This window comes from Ictalurus furcatus, chromosome 4 (assembly GCF_023375685.1).
Source record: "Ictalurus furcatus strain D&B chromosome 4, Billie_1.0, whole genome shotgun sequence".
NCBI classification, from domain to species: domain Eukaryota; kingdom Metazoa; phylum Chordata; class Actinopteri; order Siluriformes; family Ictaluridae; genus Ictalurus; species Ictalurus furcatus.
Window position 1 is genome coordinate 33,879,750 of NC_071258.1, and position 21,815 is coordinate 33,901,564.

Below are 21,815 nucleotides of genomic sequence, written 5' to 3' on the forward strand. Positions count from 1 at the left end.
CCAAAACTTCTGTGGATTATTGATATGATTTTGAGACTTTTCTTGTGCTTTTGGGTCAGTAGTGGTGAACGTCTTGGAGTTCTGGCATTGAAACCTTCTGCGTTTAGTACGCACCTTACTGTGCTCACTGAAACCTCAGTGCTGTTACACCGAGTCTTTCTGCAGGTCTTTTACAGTCACTCGAGGGTTTTGTACAACCTGCCTTCTCAGAAATCTGCTTGCAGCCGCTGATAGCTTCCTTTTTCTACCCCGTCCGGGTATTTCATGCATTTTCTACCACTAGCCAGTTCAGGTTCATGTGAGACAACACCTGTTTTGCATATTCACGCTGTTTCTATGGATTCTATTTCTAGAGCTTCTATTTAGGGGGTGAATAATTTTGAGATTGGAGAAATCATTACAAGTTGCATTTTCAGTTGAATTTGTTGAAACCAATTGAAGCATTCGCTGTGTTGAACTATTTCAGTTGCTTTTGTTTTATTTGTTCATCGCAAACAGATGAAAGTCTGTACATTTTGACAGTAAACCTGATTTGCAATGGGGGTTGAATCATTTTGATTGCAACTGTACATGCTATACTCCTTTCTCATCAGTGATTATAGAGTTACAAGATCATATCTTATCCTGGATTTATTTGTGTCAGAAGCCACTCAATCTTCTTCACACTGTCACTCAGTGTCTCTGTGTGTGTGTGTGAGAGAGAGAGAGAGAGACCAGCACACATCTGCTTGCGTGACTTGTTAGCCGGGTGCACTGAGGAGGATTGATTTGTTCTGTCAGGTGTGTGTTACACATAAAGTGGGGGAAAACTCAGACACAGAGAGAGAGAGAGAGAGAGAGAGAGAGAGGCTGCATTAGGATTCTGATAATCATGATCTACACCTTGTACTCTTACTTTACCAGCAAAGATCTCGTCCCTAAAGTGATAAACCACACGTGATATTCACTCTGCTTCTCCACACCCAATAACCACTGACACCAGTGCTCTGGGATGTAAATGACTCCACCTTCCTCATGCTCTCTGGCTCTGCCTTCTCTACAAGTTGTGTGTTGGTGACCAGAAGGATAATTCGTTCCAACCTCAGCACTGCTAGCGAGCCTTAAGCTGTACGTTTTCAGCTGGATCGGATTCTAAAGTTTGGAACTTCATACAGAAGTGTCTGCTAAGTAAAGAAATAAAGGTTTATTGGACTCTGGTGTCTCTTACGACTGGCGTTCAGGAAATTTACCCTCGATTTGGTCAGTAGAAGCACACAGAGACAGTCAGCCCCAGTGGATCTCTCAGGAGAGAGAGTGTGTGTTAACGAGAGTGTAGAGAAGCTCCACTGTGTGCTAATGAAAGGCAGATCGAGAGGACGCTTCACTTACACACCTTTTCATTATTCCTGCTGCAGGAAGGGAACTTACAGTAAATCAATTAGAGGGCTGATAATACTGGCTTTTCGATGTGTGTGAGTGTGTGTGAGTCTGTAATTTATTCCTATTAACAAGTAGTCTGATTACACGCAATGTTTTTAAATTCTGAACGTGTAATGTGAGTAATATGATTTATTCATGGATGGGATGAGAAGAGAGAATCTCTGATTTTGTATCGGTCAGGACTTTCTGTGTTGGTCAAGTCATCGCTACGTCTTGCTGTGAACTCAAGCTTTGGGATGCCTGGTAGTGCCTACTCAGCGAGGCATGAGGTCCCTTTCCAGAACCTTCAAACTGACCCTCAGTGGTGGAATGAACTTCCAACCTCAATCCGGACATCAGAATCTGACACCATCTTCAAAAAAATGGCCCAAAACAGACCAACCTCTTCTGTGAACATTTAATTAACCCTGAACTTCTCCCAAACCCCTCCCCCGATAAAAAATGAATAAAAATTCTGCACTCACACTGGGTCTTACACCTCTACTCTGCACACTTCTCTTCTCTAGAACTCAGTCTAAAATCGAGTACAGTAGCACTACTTGTATTGTTCTCCGCTTGATATATCACTCCGCTTGTATTTCCTCGTTTGTAAATCGCTTTGGATAAAAGCGTCTGCTAAATGAGTAAATGTAAATGTAAATGTAATGAAATTCGGTGAGGGGAAGAGACAAAGGTTACTGCTCGGTTTCCTACAATCACTGTGCTTCGGTCCTCTTCCTCCTCCCATGAGCAGTCTTTTCATTGCTCCTGTGATGAGCTGCCAGCTGGGAACAATCGGGGAGGAAAGTGACAGTAATTTCCATCGAGCTTTGAGTGTTTCTTTGTGGTTTTGCCCCAGGCCATGTGCACTGTCCCATGTGCTTAGTGTGTCCCTGTACTTGGTGCTGAAATCCTCACATCGGCGGTCTGGACACAGGTGAGAGTGGAAATAAGAGATGGCAGGAATGATTACAGTCAAAAACAGCCATTTGTATATACTTTTACTTTAGCTGGTTGTTCTCAGGTTAAAATCGGTCTGATTTTCCATTTTCAGTCGATTAAAGCATGCAGAATTATAAAGGTACAGTAATTGAAAGTTAATGTAGCGTGTAACGAAACAAAAGTTGCTCATTAGAATGTAACGGAATTAAACATGGCTAATTAAACATTCGAATTCTGGCCAAGACAACTAATGTGCACTCTCGTGTAGAGTTTCCAGATCTCAGCAAAATTTCCACCTCATCTGCATCTCAAAAACCGCACGAAAAGCCCAGAAACTATCCCAAAAAAGTTTGGGAATGAGAAAAGGACGCTGCATTTTTCTTCCTATTCCATGTCTTTGCATTGGAAACAATTCTTATTTGCTGTTTTAAAACTAGACCAATTGGTGTAAACAACGCAACCCTGCTGGCGTGACTCTCGAGGGGGCGTGTCTGAAATCACACAGCTGTTTGTAGCTCCAGCGTGGTGTTTTTGGATTGGAGAATGTGTTATTCGTACGGATAGCATGTGAGCGTAATGGAAAAACATCTCCTGAGTCGAGATAAAGAGGAAGTTACTTTCTCAGGGAAGGCGGTGTAGGCCTCCATCCGTCCATCTACCTTCTCTCACAAGTCTAAGCACGTGACACGCACGATCAGCGTGAGTATAATCTGAATGCTCAATGTAATGCATCATTAATCCCATGATCATTTCTAATCTCTATCTGCTGGGTTTGTGTGGCTGTGTTTAACTGATCTCAGATCAGTAGAGACCTGTGAAATAAAGACAATTAGCTCTGATCTGTTTTTGATTAATGAGCCGTCTGTCTATCAGACTTCCTGCAGGCCATTAGCTGACTGACCGGCCGCTCCATAACACACACCTTTTTGTTGATTTTCATTCTGTTTAAACACGAGGCAGACTGGCAAAATCACAGTGCAGCCGGAGGCAATGAACCGACTCCATTTACTATTTAAAATGTGAAAGATAAAACGATTCAATGTAGACTTCAGATGACGAAGCACATGACTGTACACATCACGTGTGTAAGGACACGACTACTGCTAGAAGATGACGTGTTATCACGTGTATAAACAGGATTGTGAATGTGGGGTGTGTTTAATTTGGATAACAGCAGGGAATAACGGTGGCTTTGTGTCCACAGACAGCTCAGGTGAGGTGCTGGATTACAAAGGGACCGTGTCTTCACCAACATTCACAAGAAACAGCAGTGCACGAGATCGCGAAACCTGATTGGGACTTAATTGCTAAAAAAAAAAAATAATGATCACAGTATGAAATGAAAATCGACAGTTTATTTAAGATGCAGTGTCAGTACCACTAGGGATGCACAGATACCAGTATTTTCAGACTGAGTGCGAGTACATGTTTTTGGTACATGTCGATACTGATACCCAAAATGAGTAACCTACTTGGTATTAATCGGTCATGAGGCTACAAGGCTCATTATTTCTAACATGGGTGAGTGGATTTTAATAAAAAATGAAGTGCATTAGAGATCTACATTAATTGTCTGGGATCAAATCAAGTTGTAGTGGAGAAGAGCGAGTTTTGTTCCGCTTTGGGAACTCGCTTCTGTACAGCTGTATGTAAAGTATGTTTTTGTTCCCTTTCAAAGGAAACTCAACGTTGCGTGAGCTTCACACGGTGGGAAGTTCCCTCGCGCATTTCCGGTATCTGAAGTCTGTGTGCAATCATGGCTATTTGCAGGCCTGCCGTTGTCAGGTGATGTAGCATTTAGTGCGTCACGTGATTATGAAATGGCACCTGTAAACCACGTCACCAGCCTTATTAACTTCAAGCGAAAGACAGCATGTCAGTTGTTTGTGTGAATGCTCCTAAAAACTCTTCAGTCCCGCTCAATTTTTCAGAAAAGGATATATATATATATATATATATATATATATATATATATATATATATACCTCTGCGAGTATGTGTCAGAGAGAATTCAGAGAGTGTGTTACTCTGTGCTCCCATTTTATTTTGGGGATGGACCGAAACACTTTCTGTGTGAAGTGTTTGGGGGCTGACTGCATGTACTGTGAACGCTTCACATTTAGACAGCTCTGCTCTCAGCTCACTCTCTTCTCAGAGGAAGTGAGTTGGTTTCTGAACCTCACAGCTCTGGTCCTGGGGATCCCTTATGGATCTGGAGAACGAACCGGAGATGAGATCTCTTGCCCTGTCCTCTGGATCTGAATCTCCGCTTCCAGGTTTTGGAGCTCACATCGCGACTCCTCCTTCCGGTATGGAGAGTTAACCCACCCTCTCTGACTCCGAGGAGCCAGAGGGGGGAGCCAGTGCACCAAAAACGGAGAGCAGCTCTCAATCATGTAGCTGCTTGAAGTGATCACTAGGGCTGTAGAAAAGTTGAATTTAGACTGGCCCAGTGAAGAGGAAGTGGCTCGTAGCAGGCTGGACAAGTGCTTTCTCCCCCATGAAATTAAAAACTCCCTCACACTTCAGAAACCTCCCCTTTTTCAAGAAGTGCATGATGAAATATTGCGCTTCTAGGGAAAACCATACACCAGCCTTATTTATAACATCCGATTATTCGGCCATCATGGGAATGAACAGTACAGGTATTTGGCTATACTAAAGGTGGAGGAGGCACTTGCGATCTACCTCTCTCCATCGATGGCAGGGAATTTGGTAGGGGGGCTTTGCCATCCAATCCTTGTAAGGGCACCTCAGCGTTGGTTGGTCTCACTTGTGGGTCACTGCATACAATGTCAGTGTTGCAGACCTACCAAGCAGACCTGCTGAATGAGCTTGACAGCGGTGATGGAATTGGGCCTGAGGCAGTGGTGGAGCTTTGCCGTACCATAGATTCATCCCTTTGGTTGACCAAGCAAACGGTCCATCATATGAGGCACCTATGGCTCAACCTCTCAGGAATCGGGGATAAGGATAAAGTCTCCCCGCTGGACTCCCCTGTTGAACCTTCATACATTTCGCAGGGATCTACTATCTCAAGCAAGAGGGTTGATTTATCACCCTCAACTGGAACTATAGAAACTGTGGGTCTGGCGCCTGAGTGGCACCGTCTGGCCCCTGAGGGTCACCAGCTCATGGATTCTGTACTCTCAACCAAGGTTGTAGAGACCATGTTGAATGCTAGAGAACCATCCACGAGAAAATTGTATGTGCTCAAGTGGTGACTTTTTGTCTCGTAGTGTGAGAAATGTCAGTAGACACAGTAGTCCTGGAGTTCTTACAGGAACGTTTCTCAGCAGGTTGGCTCCTTCTTCAATTATGGATCTATGTGGCCACCATTTTGGCCAGTCACACCCCTATTTATGGAGCCTCAAGGTTTATGTGTGGTGTCAAATGGCTGAGGCCCATCTGCAGACCATGCATACCTTCCTGGGAACTCTCTGTGGTCTGTCAGGTGCCCCATTTGAGCCCTTAGAGCCAGTTTCAGAGAAGATTCTGACTCTAAAGGTAGCTCTTCTGCTGGCTCTGACATCTCTCAAGCGAGTAGGAGATCTACAAGCTCTTTCTGTTGCCTCTTCCTGCCTTGACTTTGCCCCGAGATTAGCCAAGGCTTTCCTATATCCTAGGCCAGATTATATTCCTAAAGTACCTAGGTCTGCTTCCCAGCCGGTAGTGTTGCAGGCTTTCTGTCCTCCTCCATTCCTCACACCGGAACAAGAGAAATTGCACCTACTGTGGCCAGTAAGGGCTCTCTGTACTTATGCTTGCTGCTCCAACCAGTGGCATAAGTCGGAGCAGTTGCTGGTCTGCTTTGGCAGCAACAGTAGAGGTGGTGCTGTGTCAAAAGAGCGCATCTCTAATTGGATAGTGGAGACAATCTCTAGCGCTTATGAGGCGTGGTCTCGCTACGCTTCTGGGCATAACGGCTCATTCCACTGGGGGGGCCGCCTCCTTGAAGGCTTTATCCAAAGGATGTGTGTGCACACAGGATGTGTGTGCAGGATGTGAGTCTATGCAGCACACATTCGTTCAACGTTACTGCTTGGGCATGGATTCCACCCCAGGCTCAAGTGTCTTGCAGTGACCCTCGGGCTCAGACCCTTTGAACAGGCCACACCCTTAATATGACAGAGTGGACACTCATTCTCACAGTGTGACGCTTACACAACGTTGAGTTCCCTTAGAAAGCTAATGTCTTGGTTACGCATCTAACCCTGTTCCCTGAGAAGGGAACTAGACGTTGTGTAGCTTTGTCATACTGGAGCATGCCTGTGAATCGCGTCTTTGCTTTAGTTAATAGAGGCTGATGTAGTGGTTTACAGGTGCCGTTTTATAATCACGTGACGCATGAAATGCCACGACACCTGACCATGGCAGACCTATAAATAGATGGGATTTCAAACAGACTTCAGATACCGGTCATGTGCAATGGCACTTCCCACAGCGTGAAGTTCACGCAACATTGAGTGCCCTTCTCAGGGAACAGGGTTACATGCGTAACCCAGACGTTTTTATTGCATCGTTGTCAATGACGAGAGCGGCTGATCGTCAACAACAACGTGCTAGAACATTTTCACTGTTATTTTCACTCACATTGCATCATCTGTCGGCACATTTTCTCACATAGTCTGCGTTTGCTCCTAGTGATGGACCCCTCAGCTTTATGTTTTATGTTTAAGATGTTTTTTCACTTGTATTGTAGGGAGATGATATAGTTCCTCCTCTTGATATTTTTACAGAGCTCAGTTTGCAGTCTGCTCTGCTTCGACTGTCATTATTAATCATGAAATATATCCAGATCACTATCTTTTTGTGTAGTTTCTTCATTAGTGTGACACTGTACACTAGGCTTACGTCACATGTCGGATGTTGGTATTGGATAATTTTTATAAGTAAACGACCAACACATGATAACTCACATCTTGTTTAACACGTGCAACCTCACCACCTGATTAGACACCGTCACTTTGTCTCTTCACCAACATCTTATTTCTCTCTCTCTTCTCATTTTCTAGTGTGTATAGCGATGCTGTGGGTGGACTGTAAAGTGCTGGAGGCTGTGAGAGGGAGGCGTGGGTCACGTCGGGGGTCTCGGCCAAAGCTTTCCTGCTCTTTCTGGTTTGTTCTGCTGTTTGGCGCAGGAGGTTTGGTGCTCTTCATCCACCTGCAGGATCTATCAGACATGGTGCAACAACAGGGACCAGGTCAGTTACTCAGTTAGCACACACACACACACACACACACGCGCGCACACACACACACACACACACACACACACACACACACAGACACACATGCAGTATTGAACCACCACTTTTTAGAAATGATTTCTTGAGCAGCCCTACTCACAGCCAGAGAGAGGGAAAGGATAAATGCCTCAGGTATCATCCCTTTGGTACATCCTCAAACATCCTCCATCACCTTGCGGCCTGATACCAAACCACGGCCCCATCTGCTACAGCGTGTGTTTCAGTAAATCAGGAGGCTACAACTTTTCTTTTTTTAAACATAATGGCAATGACAATCACGTCTGAACTGCACCTGACGCAGGTGAAACGTTACAGTGACAAGATTCAAACACATGGAAGTGAGGAGGGAAATGTCACAAAGTCCTACTTAGTTCAGTGTTTGAACGTAGCACAAAGAGAAACAAAGAGCGCACTCTCTGTCCTAAACTCACTGGAAACCCAATAGGCCTTTCACCTCGTTCTCTCTTATCGAGTAAATCCAATCTGTCACCTTATCCTGTTTCTGCTCTTCCTTCCTCTCTGTTGCTGCCACTCATCTGCCCCAGTCTCCTTATCTCTCGTTTTCTCCGTGTCTCTCCGAGTCATCAGCTGGAACGACCTGCTATTGACTCTCCTGCATTATGAGCTTGTAATCCATAAACACGGCTCTGCTCTGTTTATTCCTGAGCTTCTCTGTAAATTGGATCAAATGGAGAGTCTTTCTGAAATAAAAGCCGTGATTACAGCACAGGCAGACAGGATAAAAACCATTATGTACACTTTACATCTCACGTCTCTGATACTCAGTTCAGCTGGCAGTCTTTCAACCTACAGTCTATTCGTGTTATAAGGTCAGTTTCGTTTTGTCTGTGCTTATAGATGTTGCTACAGAACAAAGTTAAAGTGTGACTTCAACAGTAAAAACGTAACCTACTCTTTGAGGTTCTCCAGAACGGGATGAGAAGCTGCTTGTGGGATAAATACATCTGGAGAACACAGATTGATCATTTTTCTGCCAGTTTAAGTGGAATCAACAGTTCAGGGGGAAAGTACACAATATACTTTATCAACAGTTTGTCAATGTACTGTTTATTCTCTTCTGAAGTAATTAGTGAAGTTCATGTTGTGCAGCAGAAAAATTATGTGAATGAAATGCTGGTATCTGTAGCCTGCAGACACAAAGATAGAGAAAAAAGCAGCCATTCAGTGCCATCCATATTGTCTTGATGGACATCTGCCAGATCCAGAAGAGCTGAGAGGAAACAGAGAAGTTTATAACAGCATGAGAGAGAGAGAGAGAGAGAGAGAGAGAGAGAGAGAGAGAGAGAGAATAAAAGCAGATACTTTGAGTGATCAGACTGACAAAGTGCTGAAGAGAGATATGAGAAAGAGAAAGCGAGTGAGAGCTACCGCAGCTGGCACAAAGAAAGAAAGAAAAAACATAAAATAAAGAGAAAAGAGCCATGCTGGCATGACTGAGTGTGTCTCCTCTGTGATGATGGTGAAGAAGATGAAGGAGGATTTGAGATGGCTGGGGAACTTGGCGTTTGTGGAGATGAGGATGAGGATCCTCCATTACTATTAGATTCAGTTAACCTCTCCACCCTATTCCACCCTACCCCTCGACTCTACCCTTCCACCCTACCTGTCCTCTCTACCCTTCCACCCTACCCCTCCCTTCTACTCTTCCACCCTGCCCCTCCTCTCTACCCTTCCATCCTACCCCTCCACTCTACCCTTCTACCCTACCCATTCTCCCTACCCTTCCTCTCTACCCTTCCACCCTGCCCCTCCTCCCTACCCTTCCACCCTGTCCCTCCACTCTACCCTTCCACCCTGCCCCTCTGTCCCTCCTCTCTACCCTTCCACCCTACCACTCCACCCTGCCCCTCCACCCTACCCTTTCACACTACCCTTCCACCCTACCCCTCCTCTATACCCTTCCACCCCACCCTACCCCTTCTCCCTACCCCTCCACTCAAGCCCTCCACTCTACCACTCCACCCTGTCCCTCTACCCTACCCCTCACCATAACTTTCCAAAACGTACCCCTCCACTCTAACATTCCACTCCACCCCTTCACTCTAGCCCTTAACTCAACCCTCCACCCTGTCCCTCTACCCTAACCCTCACCATAACCGTCCAAATCCTACCCCTCCAACCTAACCCTCCACTCTACCCCCAACTCTACCCCTCCTCTCTACACCTCCACCCTACCCGTCCATTCTACCCCTCCACCCTGCCCATCCACTCTGACCCTCCACACTGTCACTCTAACCTACCCCTCATCCTACCTTTCCAAACCCTAGCCCTCCACTCTACCCCTTCACCCTAACCTTCCACTCCACCCCTACACTCTACCTTTACAACTTGTCCCTCTACCCTACCCCTTACCATAACCTTCCCAACCCTACCCCTACACGTTACCATTCCACTCTATCCCCTGCTGTGACCCTTTACTCTACCCCTCAATGCTGTCCTTGTACAATGGCTAAGTGTGCTAGGAGTTAGGGGAGTATAAGAAAATATCAACGTGAACACACACTTCATCCACTTCAGAATGAGAGATTTCATATTGATTCATCATTTATATTTAATTATGCATTGATTTGGAGCCACAGCTCAGTTTCTCTCTCTCTCTCTCTCTCTCTCTCTCTCTCTCTCTCTCACACACACACACACACACACACACACACACACCAGACAAATCTGTCAATCATTATCAAATCTGTCCCAAACAATCTCTTCAGTTTCACTTGAGTGAATGAACTGCAAAACACACCCAAATCAATCTGCTACAGCTGTTTACACTCAGGAACACACACTGCACTGTCAGGGTCAAGTGTTAGACACCAGGTTTATAGAAAAATGTTCTGCTCTAGGTAAAAATATCCGTTTTTTAAAACAGGATAATGGCTGCTGGGAAAAGGGGCTTCTCTGTCTCCACCCAGGCATTACAGGAAATCCTGTTGATGAAGCACAATCAATAATGAGACAATTAAGAGAACAGAGTGGAAATCTGTTCAAGTTTTAGTAGACTTTACGGACATGATTCAAGCGGTCAAATGAATCGACATGTTAACAATGCTTATGAATTTTGCTAATGGCAGCATTTTTGTTCCATGTCATCATTCTGTGAATGGTTAAGCTCACCGAGACAGTCTGTGTCAGCTATTTCCAGAGTTTATCTTCTCTCACTCTCACGGCAACACAGAGCAGAAAAAAACTCATTAACTGCACACAGGTGTAGACAATCACTTGTTACCCGGTCGTTCTCCGTATCCCACAGCAATGTGCCTGCAAAAGACGACTGCTGCATAAATTTATTTTAAAAATCTGTATTGCCATTTTTTTCCGTACAGAATTTTCCATCACTCTCTTAATTGACAATAATCCTCTTAATTAAGTAATAAAGATGATGGAACAGAAGACAGAATGTACAATAAAATATCGGCTATAATTTTGTCTCGGTGAACAACATCCAAATACCATCACTCACATGACACCAGTAAGAGCCCGCCTTTTAAATGTGCTGTAGCCTCCCGTCTTATACAGACCTTCATGGTAGGAGATGAAAGATTCATCGATATTAATAGTGATCATCACAGATTCTATTATCTACACATTTCTCAAGTATTTTTCCCCGTACAAAATCTCAGATAGCTTTTTATCAGCTGCTGTTTTGAAAGGAAAAATGACAGGATTATTTGTAAGAGAGAAAATGTAAACTGTGTTTGTTTTTGTTTTTCTTTTTCTTTTGATGACCTTGAGGAAATATAGGAGAAATAACTAATGAAACCGTGAAGCAGTGAGAGAAGAGTAAGCGTTGACAGTGACAGAGAGACCACCGGGCTCAGTGGCGATGTGGAACTCGGTGGAAAACCTCCTCAGTGATCTTCCACCAGAAAAAAAATTGAGCTTCACTCACCAACCTCTAAGGTTTTTGGTTCTTCTGTCAATATGATCACAGACTGAACACGTCACTGCTTCTCCAGGGTTAATGTCTCCATACAGACGAGACACAGATGCAGAAAAAGAGAGAGAGAGAGAGAGAGAGAGAGAGAGAGAGAAAGAGAGAGAAAGGAAAATGTGTAATTTAAGACATTTCCCTGAGGCTCTGCCCACATGTATACAGAAACATTTGAAAATTTAGCTTTCACCCTCCATTCCCATTTAAATGAAAAGCTTTTTCAAAAATATTCCCATCCACACACAAATGCGAAAGCCATTTGAAAACACTCTCTTGAGCAGCCAGCACAGTGATAGTGTGTCATAACCTGTTATGTCAAACACCTCAGGAATAACTATAAGAGCTGCGTAATGAGCTGCAGAGAAGTCCATACAAAGCATTCGCCTGAGTCTTGTCTGAAATCTCTGAACTGATCAGAAGTCGAGAGAGTCCTGGCACATTCACAACATGCAGAACTGCAGTGAACGTTCTCCGTGATGTCAGTGTTCACAACAAAAATTTCTCTCAAAACGTACAGTCGTGTGAAAAAATAAGTACACCCCATGGAAATGGGCTTTTTAAAAACATATTTGGACAAGCAAACATTTGATCATCTTTGAAACAGTGCCTATTGATGAAAACCACAAGGAAAACTGACTATCATTTATTCGACAGAAATATCAATAGATTTGATATTCTTCTGTGGAAAAAGTAAGTACACCCTTGACCTCGGAAGCTCGTATTGTCCCCTTTAGCAGAAAGAACTTCTTGTAGGCATTTTGCATAATTGTCCACCGATCTCTGACATCGGCTTGCTGGAATTTTTGGCTACTCCTCTATGCAATAGCCCTTCTCGCACGTTTCAGGTCCCTCCACAAGTTTTGGGATTCAAACCCGGGCTTTGACTCGGCCATTTCAGAACCCTCCATTACTTCTTTTTGAGCCGTTCCTTGGTGGATTTGCTCATGTGCTTAGGCTCATTATTCTGTTGAAACTCGTTGATATGATGCAGAATTCATAGTTGAATCAATGAATGCAACCTTCCGGTCCGTGAGGCAGTGAAGCAACCCCGAACCATAATATTTCCACCACCGTGCTTCACAGTTGGTATGAGGTGCTTCTCCTGAAAAGCTGTCTTTGGTCTGCGCCAAACATGTCTGCTGTTACTGTGACCAAACAACTCTATATTTGATTCGTTTTTACAGAGCGCATTATTCCAAAAGGCCTGGACTTTGCCTGTATGCTCATTGGCAAACTGTAGTCTTGCTTTAATGTTCTTTTTAGACAGCAAAGGCTTTTTCCTGGCACACCTCCTCAATCCAGAGCACACCTTTACACAGAAAACCCTAGTTAAACGCTCTAAGGTTCTCACAGTGTATATGTTTAATTAAAGCTGTATCCAGAAAACAGCATTCAGATGGAGGCAGTTTCCTCATGTGGAGCCTGTGAGAGAAATAACTGCAATGAAACCTGTTTTGAGGACAATGGAGGAGTGGAGGATCCTCATCTCTCTTTCCATCTCTGAGATATCTGTGCGTCCCGCCTCGTCTGGAAGGACAAAAGACGATGAGAGAACGAGCTGTCAGTTGGTGAAAGGTTCTTCTTCTGACAGGAGGAAGAGGAGTCGCAGGGCAAGAGTCTCTTACTGACGCTCACCTCCTCCATGGGCATGATGGAGAGAGAGATAATGATACAGAAAGAAAAGGAGCAAAAATGAAGAGAGAAAAATGACTGGGAAAGAAAAGATTTACAGCTATGTGTGAGCAGGCTTTATACCTCAGCTTTATACCTCGCTCGTTCTAATACCCTGATGTTTCTGTAGTAACAGCTCCTTCACATGGACGTGTATGGAGAATAATCAACTTTAAAGTGATAACAGTAACTCTGCTTCATCACTCCATCCTGTTGTTGATTATTTACCTATAATAGCATGACACTGAGTGTTTTCTTCCCTACATAGGCCTGTCATTAGTCTCAATCATTGGCTAGCTTACATGCTTGGTGTTTATATTTTCCAATTCCCTAAGACTCAACTTTGACCTCCTGTAGAGAGAGAGAGAGAGAGAGAGAGAGAGAGGGAGAGAGGGAGAGAGAGAGAGAGCTTTCATTACAAAGCTAAGACAAATATGACGTGATGAAATGTGATAGAAACAGATTGGAATAAATGCTGATGTAGCGAGTGTGTGTTCCCATCTCTCCATGACTGTGTGTGTTTTTGGCTGTAGCTCTTTTGATGACATCATCTTGACTCTCCTGTTCAGAATATTTAACAGAACTGTAGCTGGTGGTACCACAACGACTTACAACATATGCTGAAAATGTGTAAACTTCTAGGATGGAACTGATCCTATCAACTGTCTAAAAGTTTTGCAGCTGGTGATGTGAGGAAGCTGTGATGTCTCTCTCTCTCTCTCTCTCTCTCTCTCTCTCTCTCTCTCTCTCAGTCTTCCTCTGATTTCCTGTAAGGCGGCTCTGAGTCGCTCTGCTAACTGGCTCTGGTTCTCTTTAAAAGCCTCCGCATTGGCCTCATCATTTCTTCTAAAAAGTAAAAAAAGCTGAATACGTCTCAGACTGACCTGAGTGCAGATGTACTAATGGCTGTAGCTAAACCACACTGGATTCTGTGTGTGTGTGTGTGTGTGTGTGTGTGTGTGTTAGTGTAAATGTCATTTTTCTGCTCTACACTCATAAGAAACATCACTAAGTGTGGAAGTCAGTAAAAGGCGACATTCAGACTGTTTACGGTTTTCTCTCGCTCTAGATCCGAGGCTTTTCCCCGCGGACTCGGCGATATCGATCCTGAAACAGCGGCCATGTGCTATGAAATGGATGCGTTCTCTGAGTTTAGCGGTTCTCGGGTTTTATGATGGACCGCGTCGGCGTGTGACATTTTTATGATTCAGAGGCGAGCCGAAGAAAATAAATGACGCGGCCACTAAATGCTCGCTGAAACTTTCAGAGGCTGGCTGACAAATCCATCTTCACTAAACACGACATTCTCCCAGACGTCCGTCCTCCAAAGCTGTTTGGGCCGCCTCTGTCGATCCACCGGGTGTTCACGCTAAATCCCTTCATCTGTCCAGAAAAATCCATGCAGTGATGAGAACGTTGAGTAATCTGATTAATCTGAGTAAAGGTTCCAGGAACTAATCCAGGAATAAAACTTGAGAGAAACTTCTCATAAAGTGTTGTATCACGGCTCCGTTTTTTATGTTTGTATTGTTTATTATTTGAACTTCTGGAGTTTGGGTTCGTTCAGCTGATCAGAATCAGGAGAGCTGAAGATCTGTGATGGCTGAAGCTCTGGAGGTGAAGAGACTCTGCACAGAGTGTTTAGAGTAAGAGGATTTCTGAGCTTTGTGAAAAACTGAGTCGAGCTTTAAACCCAATATAATAGAGGGATTTGTCGAGCCTGCTTACAGGTGGGAGAGACATTTCAACTCGTCTATTTTTCAACACTGTGATGGGGCTGAATAAATATCATGAAGCTCTGAAAAAAACGAAATGCTTCTGGTCTTGACCCGTTTACATTTCTTTTTGATTCAGGTTTATCTTTCCTCTTACGTTCACTCACATCTGTGGTAAAGGTGTTTTTTTCTGTCTTTCTTCAGCTTACACATTTTGCAAGCAAATTCACCTGCATTAACAGCTCTGGATCTTAAATATAGTCCTTCAGCATCAAATCGTCTCTAAATACTCATCACTTTAGTCTCAGTAACAAATTCAAGTGACACTAAATTCTCCAGCACGCGCTCGTCTTCATGTAGCTCTAAACTGTGATTCGGTCGATGGAGCTGTCAGTGCTGAAGACAGCGAGGAGTGAGCATGCATTCATTATGATAGAGACAGTTAACCACACACACACACACACACACACACACACACACACACACTGTCAGGCTGCCTGTTGGTCTGATGTGTCCTCATGATTGACGTGTCCCCTCGATCTCACCAACTTTAGCAGAAGTTTATTCATGAACAGCAGAAAGATTGTTAAATGTCGGTTGCCGTAGTAACGAGTGCGAAAATGTCCACAGAATTTGTGTACGCCGGATCATACACAACGTGGACGAATAAGGGTTGCTGCGTTCCCAAATAGCATTAGCACTGAAGCTTCAGTTCCAGCGGCTCTTGAATCCGTTTAATGATATTATATACTATATTACATTACTACAAATATATATACTACTATATTACAATACTACAAATATATATACTACTATATTACAATACTACATATATATATACTACTATATTACAATACTACATATATATATATATATACTACTATATTACAATACTACATATATATATATATATATATATATATATATATATATATATATATATATATATGCTACTATATTACTATATTATATACTATATTACAATACCACATATATATATATACTACTATATTACGATATTATATACTATATTACAATACTACATATATATATACTACCATATTACGATATACTATATTACAATACTATATATATATATATATATATATATATATATGCTACTATATTACTATATTATATACTATATTACAATACCACATATATATATGCTACTATATTACGATATTATATACTATATTACAATACTATATATATATATATATATATATATATATATATATATATATATATATATATATTTATATACTGCTATATTACGATATTATAGATTACGCAGTGTACATACATAAATATTGTAGATGCAAATGAAGCTCCACTGAATGAGTCCGAGTTGAAATGGGGATTTAGAGAGAAGATGTTTCAGCGCTCATTCTCAAGTTTAATTGATGAATTTCGGGATCAGTAACTGAACGTTTGCTACATGATGAATTTCATAGCAGATATTTTATGTACTGGGGAAATTATTGTTCTTATTTATTTTTGTCTGTGAGTTTTCGCAGCCCTACAATCAGCTCTATATTTCCTATAGAAATAGACCACATCTGAAACATGTCACAATCTATTTCTCGTGCGTCAGTGCGATTCGATTAAACCTGTCGATTCGATTCAGGAGTTAAAAGAGGCGTCCCAACGCGACGGTTATTTACAGACAGCAGGTGGAAACGGCTCAGGATAACCTGATTATCTGTGAAACAGATTCACTCCCCGCCTTTTTAATCACAGCTCAGTGCGTTTCCTTTATTCTACACATTCCACATGACTGTAATCATTTGATCACATCACCAGGGTGTGTTATCATCAGGAGATATTAAACCTTCACTGTTTCTCTCATCGTTGTGTTTCTGAGAGTTCACTCGACTCCATCACAGTGACGCCTCTGAGACCCGCTAACGCTCTGTGCTAACTCTCAAACTGCCAGCAGAACTTACCCTGCAGAACGCTCAAGGTTAATTCAACTACAGAGACGTTTACAAATCATTGTCAGATGATCAGCTCAGTCCTCAACCCTAATCATGCTTATTTCTCAGACTCCGCCTCCTCCTCCACCTCTTTTTATCTTTCCCGGAGAAAGCGTTGGGACGATTCTCCTTTCAAAGGGAGCTGAAATCGTCTTTTTGGTGTTCCTCTGCTTGTATTTGTATTTATGTGTGAGGAGCATGTAGCCCCCGGCCCACTGCACTTCCCCCTCCACACTTACAGAGTGATTAGCCGTGTCCTGAATAATGCATGCTGGGACGCCGGAGGAAGAGACGAGTCTCTGTTGACCAGCGATAAATCAGCTTTTTATTGGAACGCCTTTTAAAAGGGCTGCCATTGAGCTGTGAATGCACACAGTATATCAGCAGGTGTGTGTGTGTGTGTGTGGACAGTGTTTCCAGTTGCACTCTTCAACATGTAATACTTTGCAATGACATTTTGATGATCAATTAACCTTTAAAGCTGCTGGATTCTGAGTGGTTTTTATGTTCTGTGGTTATTTATCACTCCAGAACTTTTAAAAGTGTGTAGAAATGGTTTGTGTTTCAGACCTGCTGAAAGCTCAGGGACAGTGGTTAGGGTTTACAGTTTCTCAGGGTGGGGTTTAGTGAAACTGCTGCTGGTCTGTTGAATTCAGAGAACCTCTGAGACTGAAAAGTCAGTTCATGTGAGTCAGACTTCAGTGATTCAGTGACTTCAGATGGACCGTGTAACAATAGGCAGTGTGTGGAGAGTTGGACTGCATAAAGATGGACTGTGTAAATTGATCTGTATAAATTATGCTGGGTAGAAATGGACTGTGTAATGGTGGACAATCTGAAGATGGACTGTGTAAAGTTGGACTGTGTAAAGTTGGACTGTGTAAAGATGGACTGTCTGAAGGTGGACTGTGTAAAGATGTACTATCTGAAGATGGACTATCAGAAGATGGACTCTGTAAAGGTGGACTATCTGAAGGTGGACTGTGTAAAGTTGGACTGTGTAAAGGTGGACTATCTGAAGATGGACTGTGTAAAGGTGGACTATCTGAAGGTGGACTGTAAAGATGGATTATCTGGAGATGGACTGTGTAAAGGTGGACTGTGTAAAGGTGGACTGTGTAAAGATGGACTGTGTAAAGGTGGAATATCTGAAGGTGGACCGTGTAAAGATGGACTGTGTAAAGATGGATTATCTGGAGATGGACTGTGTAAAGGTGGACTGTGTAAATATGGACTGTGTAAAGGTGGACTATCTTAAGGTGGACTGTGTAAAGATGGACTGAAAAGGTGGACTGTGTAAAAGTGGACTGTCTGAAGATGGACTGTGTGAAGATGGACTGTGTAAATATGGACTGTGTAAAGGTGGACTGTGTAAATATGGACTGTGTAAAGGTGGACAGTGTAAAGATGGACTATCTGAAGATGCACTGTGTAAAGGTGGACTGTGTAAAGATGGATTGTGTAAATATGGACTGTCTGAAGATATGCTGTGTAAAGGTGGACTGTGTAAAGGTGGACTGTGTAATGATGGAGTGTGTGAAGGTGGACTGTGTAAAGGTGGAGTGTGTAAAGGTGGAGTGTGTAAAGGTGGACTTGCTGAAGATGGACTGTGTAAAGGTGGACTATCTGAAGATGGACTGTGTAAAGGTGGACTGTGTAAAGATGGAGTATGTAAAGGTGGACTATCTGAAGGTGGACTGTGTAAAGATTGACTGTGTAAAGGTGGACTGTGTAAATATGGAGTGTGTAAAGGTGGACTTTGTAAAGATGGAGTATGTAAAGGTGGACTATCTGAAGGTGGACTGTGTAAAGATTGACTGTGTAAAGGTGGACTGTGTAAATATGGAGTGTGTAAAGGTGGACTGTGTAAAGGTGGACTATCTGAAGATGGACTGTGTAAAGGTGGACTGTGTAAAGATTGACTGTGTAAAGGTGGACTATCTGAAGATGGACTGTGTAAAGGTGGACTGTGTAAAGATTGACTGTGTAAAGGTGGACTGTGTAAAGGTGGACTTTGTAAAGATGGACTATCTGAAGATGGACTGTGTAAAGTAAATTCAGGAGGGTGTAAAGTGATCTGTATAAAGTGTGCTGTTAAAAGAAGGACTGTGCACAGATGTACTATGTAAAGATGAACTGTGTCAAGTGAGCTGTGTAAAGATGGATTCTGTGAAGTAAAATTCCGGACTGTATAAAGTGATCTCTATAAAGTGTGTTATGTAAAGATGGACTACCTGAAGATGGACTGTGTAATGTAAATTCTGTAAGAATTTGCTCTATCACGTTCAATTGTGTAAAGACTTCAGTGACTTCAGATGGACAATAGGCAGTGTAACAATAGGCAGTGTGTGGAGAGTTGGACTGCATAACGATGGACTGTGTAAATTGATCTGTGAATTGGTCTGTGATGAATTATGCTGTGTAAAAGAGGACTGTGTATAGATGGTCTGTGTAAAGGTGCACTATCCGAAGATGGACTGTGTAAAATGATCTGTGTAAAGATACACAAAGTCAGGTGAGCAGTGTAAAGTAAAGATGAACTTTAAAGTGAGGTGTGGAAAGATGGACTGTGTAAAGCTGCACCTTGTAATGTTAGAGGTGTAACGATCTACTGTGTACAGTGAGCTGTGTGAAGTAAATACGGACTCAAAAGTCAGCAGCGTACAGCTGAGCATAACCTCATACTTACATTGCTTCCACTCATTTGAAATCATTTTAGTGCATCAGTACTGAAGAAAGCAGCTTTTAAGGCAGAGGCCTGAAGTCAGTGCTGGTTGGTGAGCTGTATAGTGTCTTCAGAGAGAGTGAGAAATAGGGAACAAACGGAGGGAGATACACACAGTAAAGGAGAGAGAGCTGTTCTTGAAGGCCAGGCTTTCTAGGCATAAAAGCTCGAAAACCTTATTAGTCTCTTGACTGGAGACTTGATGTGATGAATTTTGTCATGGCTGATATTAATGTAATTGCTGATATTAATGTAAATCTCTCTCTCTCTCTCTCTCTCTCTCTCTCTCTCTCTCTTACTCACTGGCTTACACAAATAAATTGGACCGTGATTGGACACAAAAGGTCAAGACTTTTCCTCCATTACTGAATGGATTTCATTATTTACGTGAATAATGATCAAACGATGTGTGTTTCAGATGGTGGTTGTCGGACGTGGTGTAAAAGCTAAAGCTGATTTAAATTCTGTGGGATTGTCTCTCGGCACACTGACTGATATTCGCGCTCCAGTCTTGACCCTCTCGCGGCACGTGTTGTTGTACCTTCAGAGTTCTGTGGCTGCTGAACTTTGGAGCTCTAGGTGCAGCACTACTTATTTTCCTCCCCTAATTTGATCACCAGCCAATTCCCACCTACTAACCAGCTCTCCCCACATACTACAGTACCAAGCAGGTGAGGGCTAACACATGCTTCCTTAAAGACACGTGAAGCCCGCCAAAAGCATCTTTTTAAACTGCTCCTCATGCTGCGTCACAGGGCAGCGTAACACACTGGAAGGATATCGCTATCGGCCCTCTTTCGCATACATGACTTCACAGATGGCCATGATTGGCTAGTCTCGCTGTGATTGACAGGAGAGAGAGAGTATGCCCCTCCCACCCAGACAGCATTGCCAGTTTTGCTCCCTTGGGTCTCGCCAGGATTCAAACTGATTCAAATCAGTCCAACAGTCTCCGATACAAGAAAGAGAGAGCATTAGATCAAAACTTTGGAACTACTTCCACTAATGCGACTCTTACAACCTCGCAGACTTGCCGTGAAATAAACTGGCAGCATCACCAACTTTTCTAACACTCCTACAAAAACAGTAATGTTAACCAAAAGAGAGCTTTAGATGCAACAGCTAATGCTAGCATTAGCAGTTTCTTTCAGAGCTTGCTACCCCCACACTTCTAGCTGGTCGAAGGCAATAGCCAAAGCAATTGATGACTTTATTTGCAAGGACATGCGCGCCTATATTGTTAAATTCAGGCACAATAACGCAATCCCAAAATGAATCATATTAGATCGGACCTGAATCGAATCATGTCGGATCAGACGTGAATTGAAATCTTTCGACCCGTTACTTGCTTCCCTGTACTGTCCTTTTTTACGTTACGATGCTTATCGCATTCGTCTGAAAATGATGCCCTGAAAAGCCAGCAGTCCACCTCCAGAATACACGAATCTCCGTTCTTCATTCAAGGCTTTGTCTCCCAAGCCTTAGCGTCCGAAAAATCGTCAGAACTTGAAAAGCCGCGGACAGTGAGAGCTACGGAGAGGTGACGGGATGTTCAGTGCTTTGCATTTCATTGCCAAGGTGCACACTGATGACCTCACTGGTGAGAGTAAGACTAGGTGAATGATTCATTACTCAGAATGCATCAGGATGGTGGGCTCGTTATAGCAGGATGTGTGAGGCAGGATGTCTGGCTGAGATCAATATCGCTACCGACGTCAAACCCACAATGCTGCTGCAGCTGAAAATAAATGAGATTTCTGGAAGGTTCATTTCGTTTCACTTTAATCCTCCTATAACTGCAAGTACACAACTGTTCTGTTCATCTTTTACTGAATAAACACCAAAACTCTTGACTCAATTGACTCTGCTTTAGTTTTCTTTCTTTTTTTTTTTTTTTGTAAGGATCATTTGTGCAATTCGTCATCTTCCTGTGAGTATCTGAAATAATCGAGGAGAGAGAAAGAGAAACGGAGATCGAGTGAATGACATTTTTACGCCAGCCGCAACTGACCTTTAGTTCGCAAGTTCGCAACTCCCTGTGTGTTACTGAGCAAAATACACACCCCTTCTCAGCGATGCTCTGAGAAATCCGCCGTCGAAAAAAGCGGAGACAGCAAACGTTGGACGCAAAGTCCCAGAATGCAATGCGGCTGTATGACAGAGTTGCAGCGACAGAGTTAGTTACAG

At 43.0% G+C, this 21,815-nt stretch overlaps 1 protein-coding gene across 1 annotated transcript in view; it reads left to right on the forward strand.

Moving 5' to 3' along the window:
• chst8 (carbohydrate (N-acetylgalactosamine 4-0) sulfotransferase 8) overlaps positions 1 to 21,815 on the forward strand; it is an 84,516-nt gene that overhangs the window by 24,529 nt on the left and 38,172 nt on the right. Inside the window, exon 2 of the mRNA XM_053623712.1 lies at positions 7,356 to 7,544. Coding sequence (XP_053479687.1) covers positions 7,367 to 7,544 — 178 coding nt within the window. The 5' untranslated portion in view covers positions 7,356 to 7,366. The remainder of the gene's footprint in view (positions 1 to 7,355; positions 7,545 to 21,815) is intronic.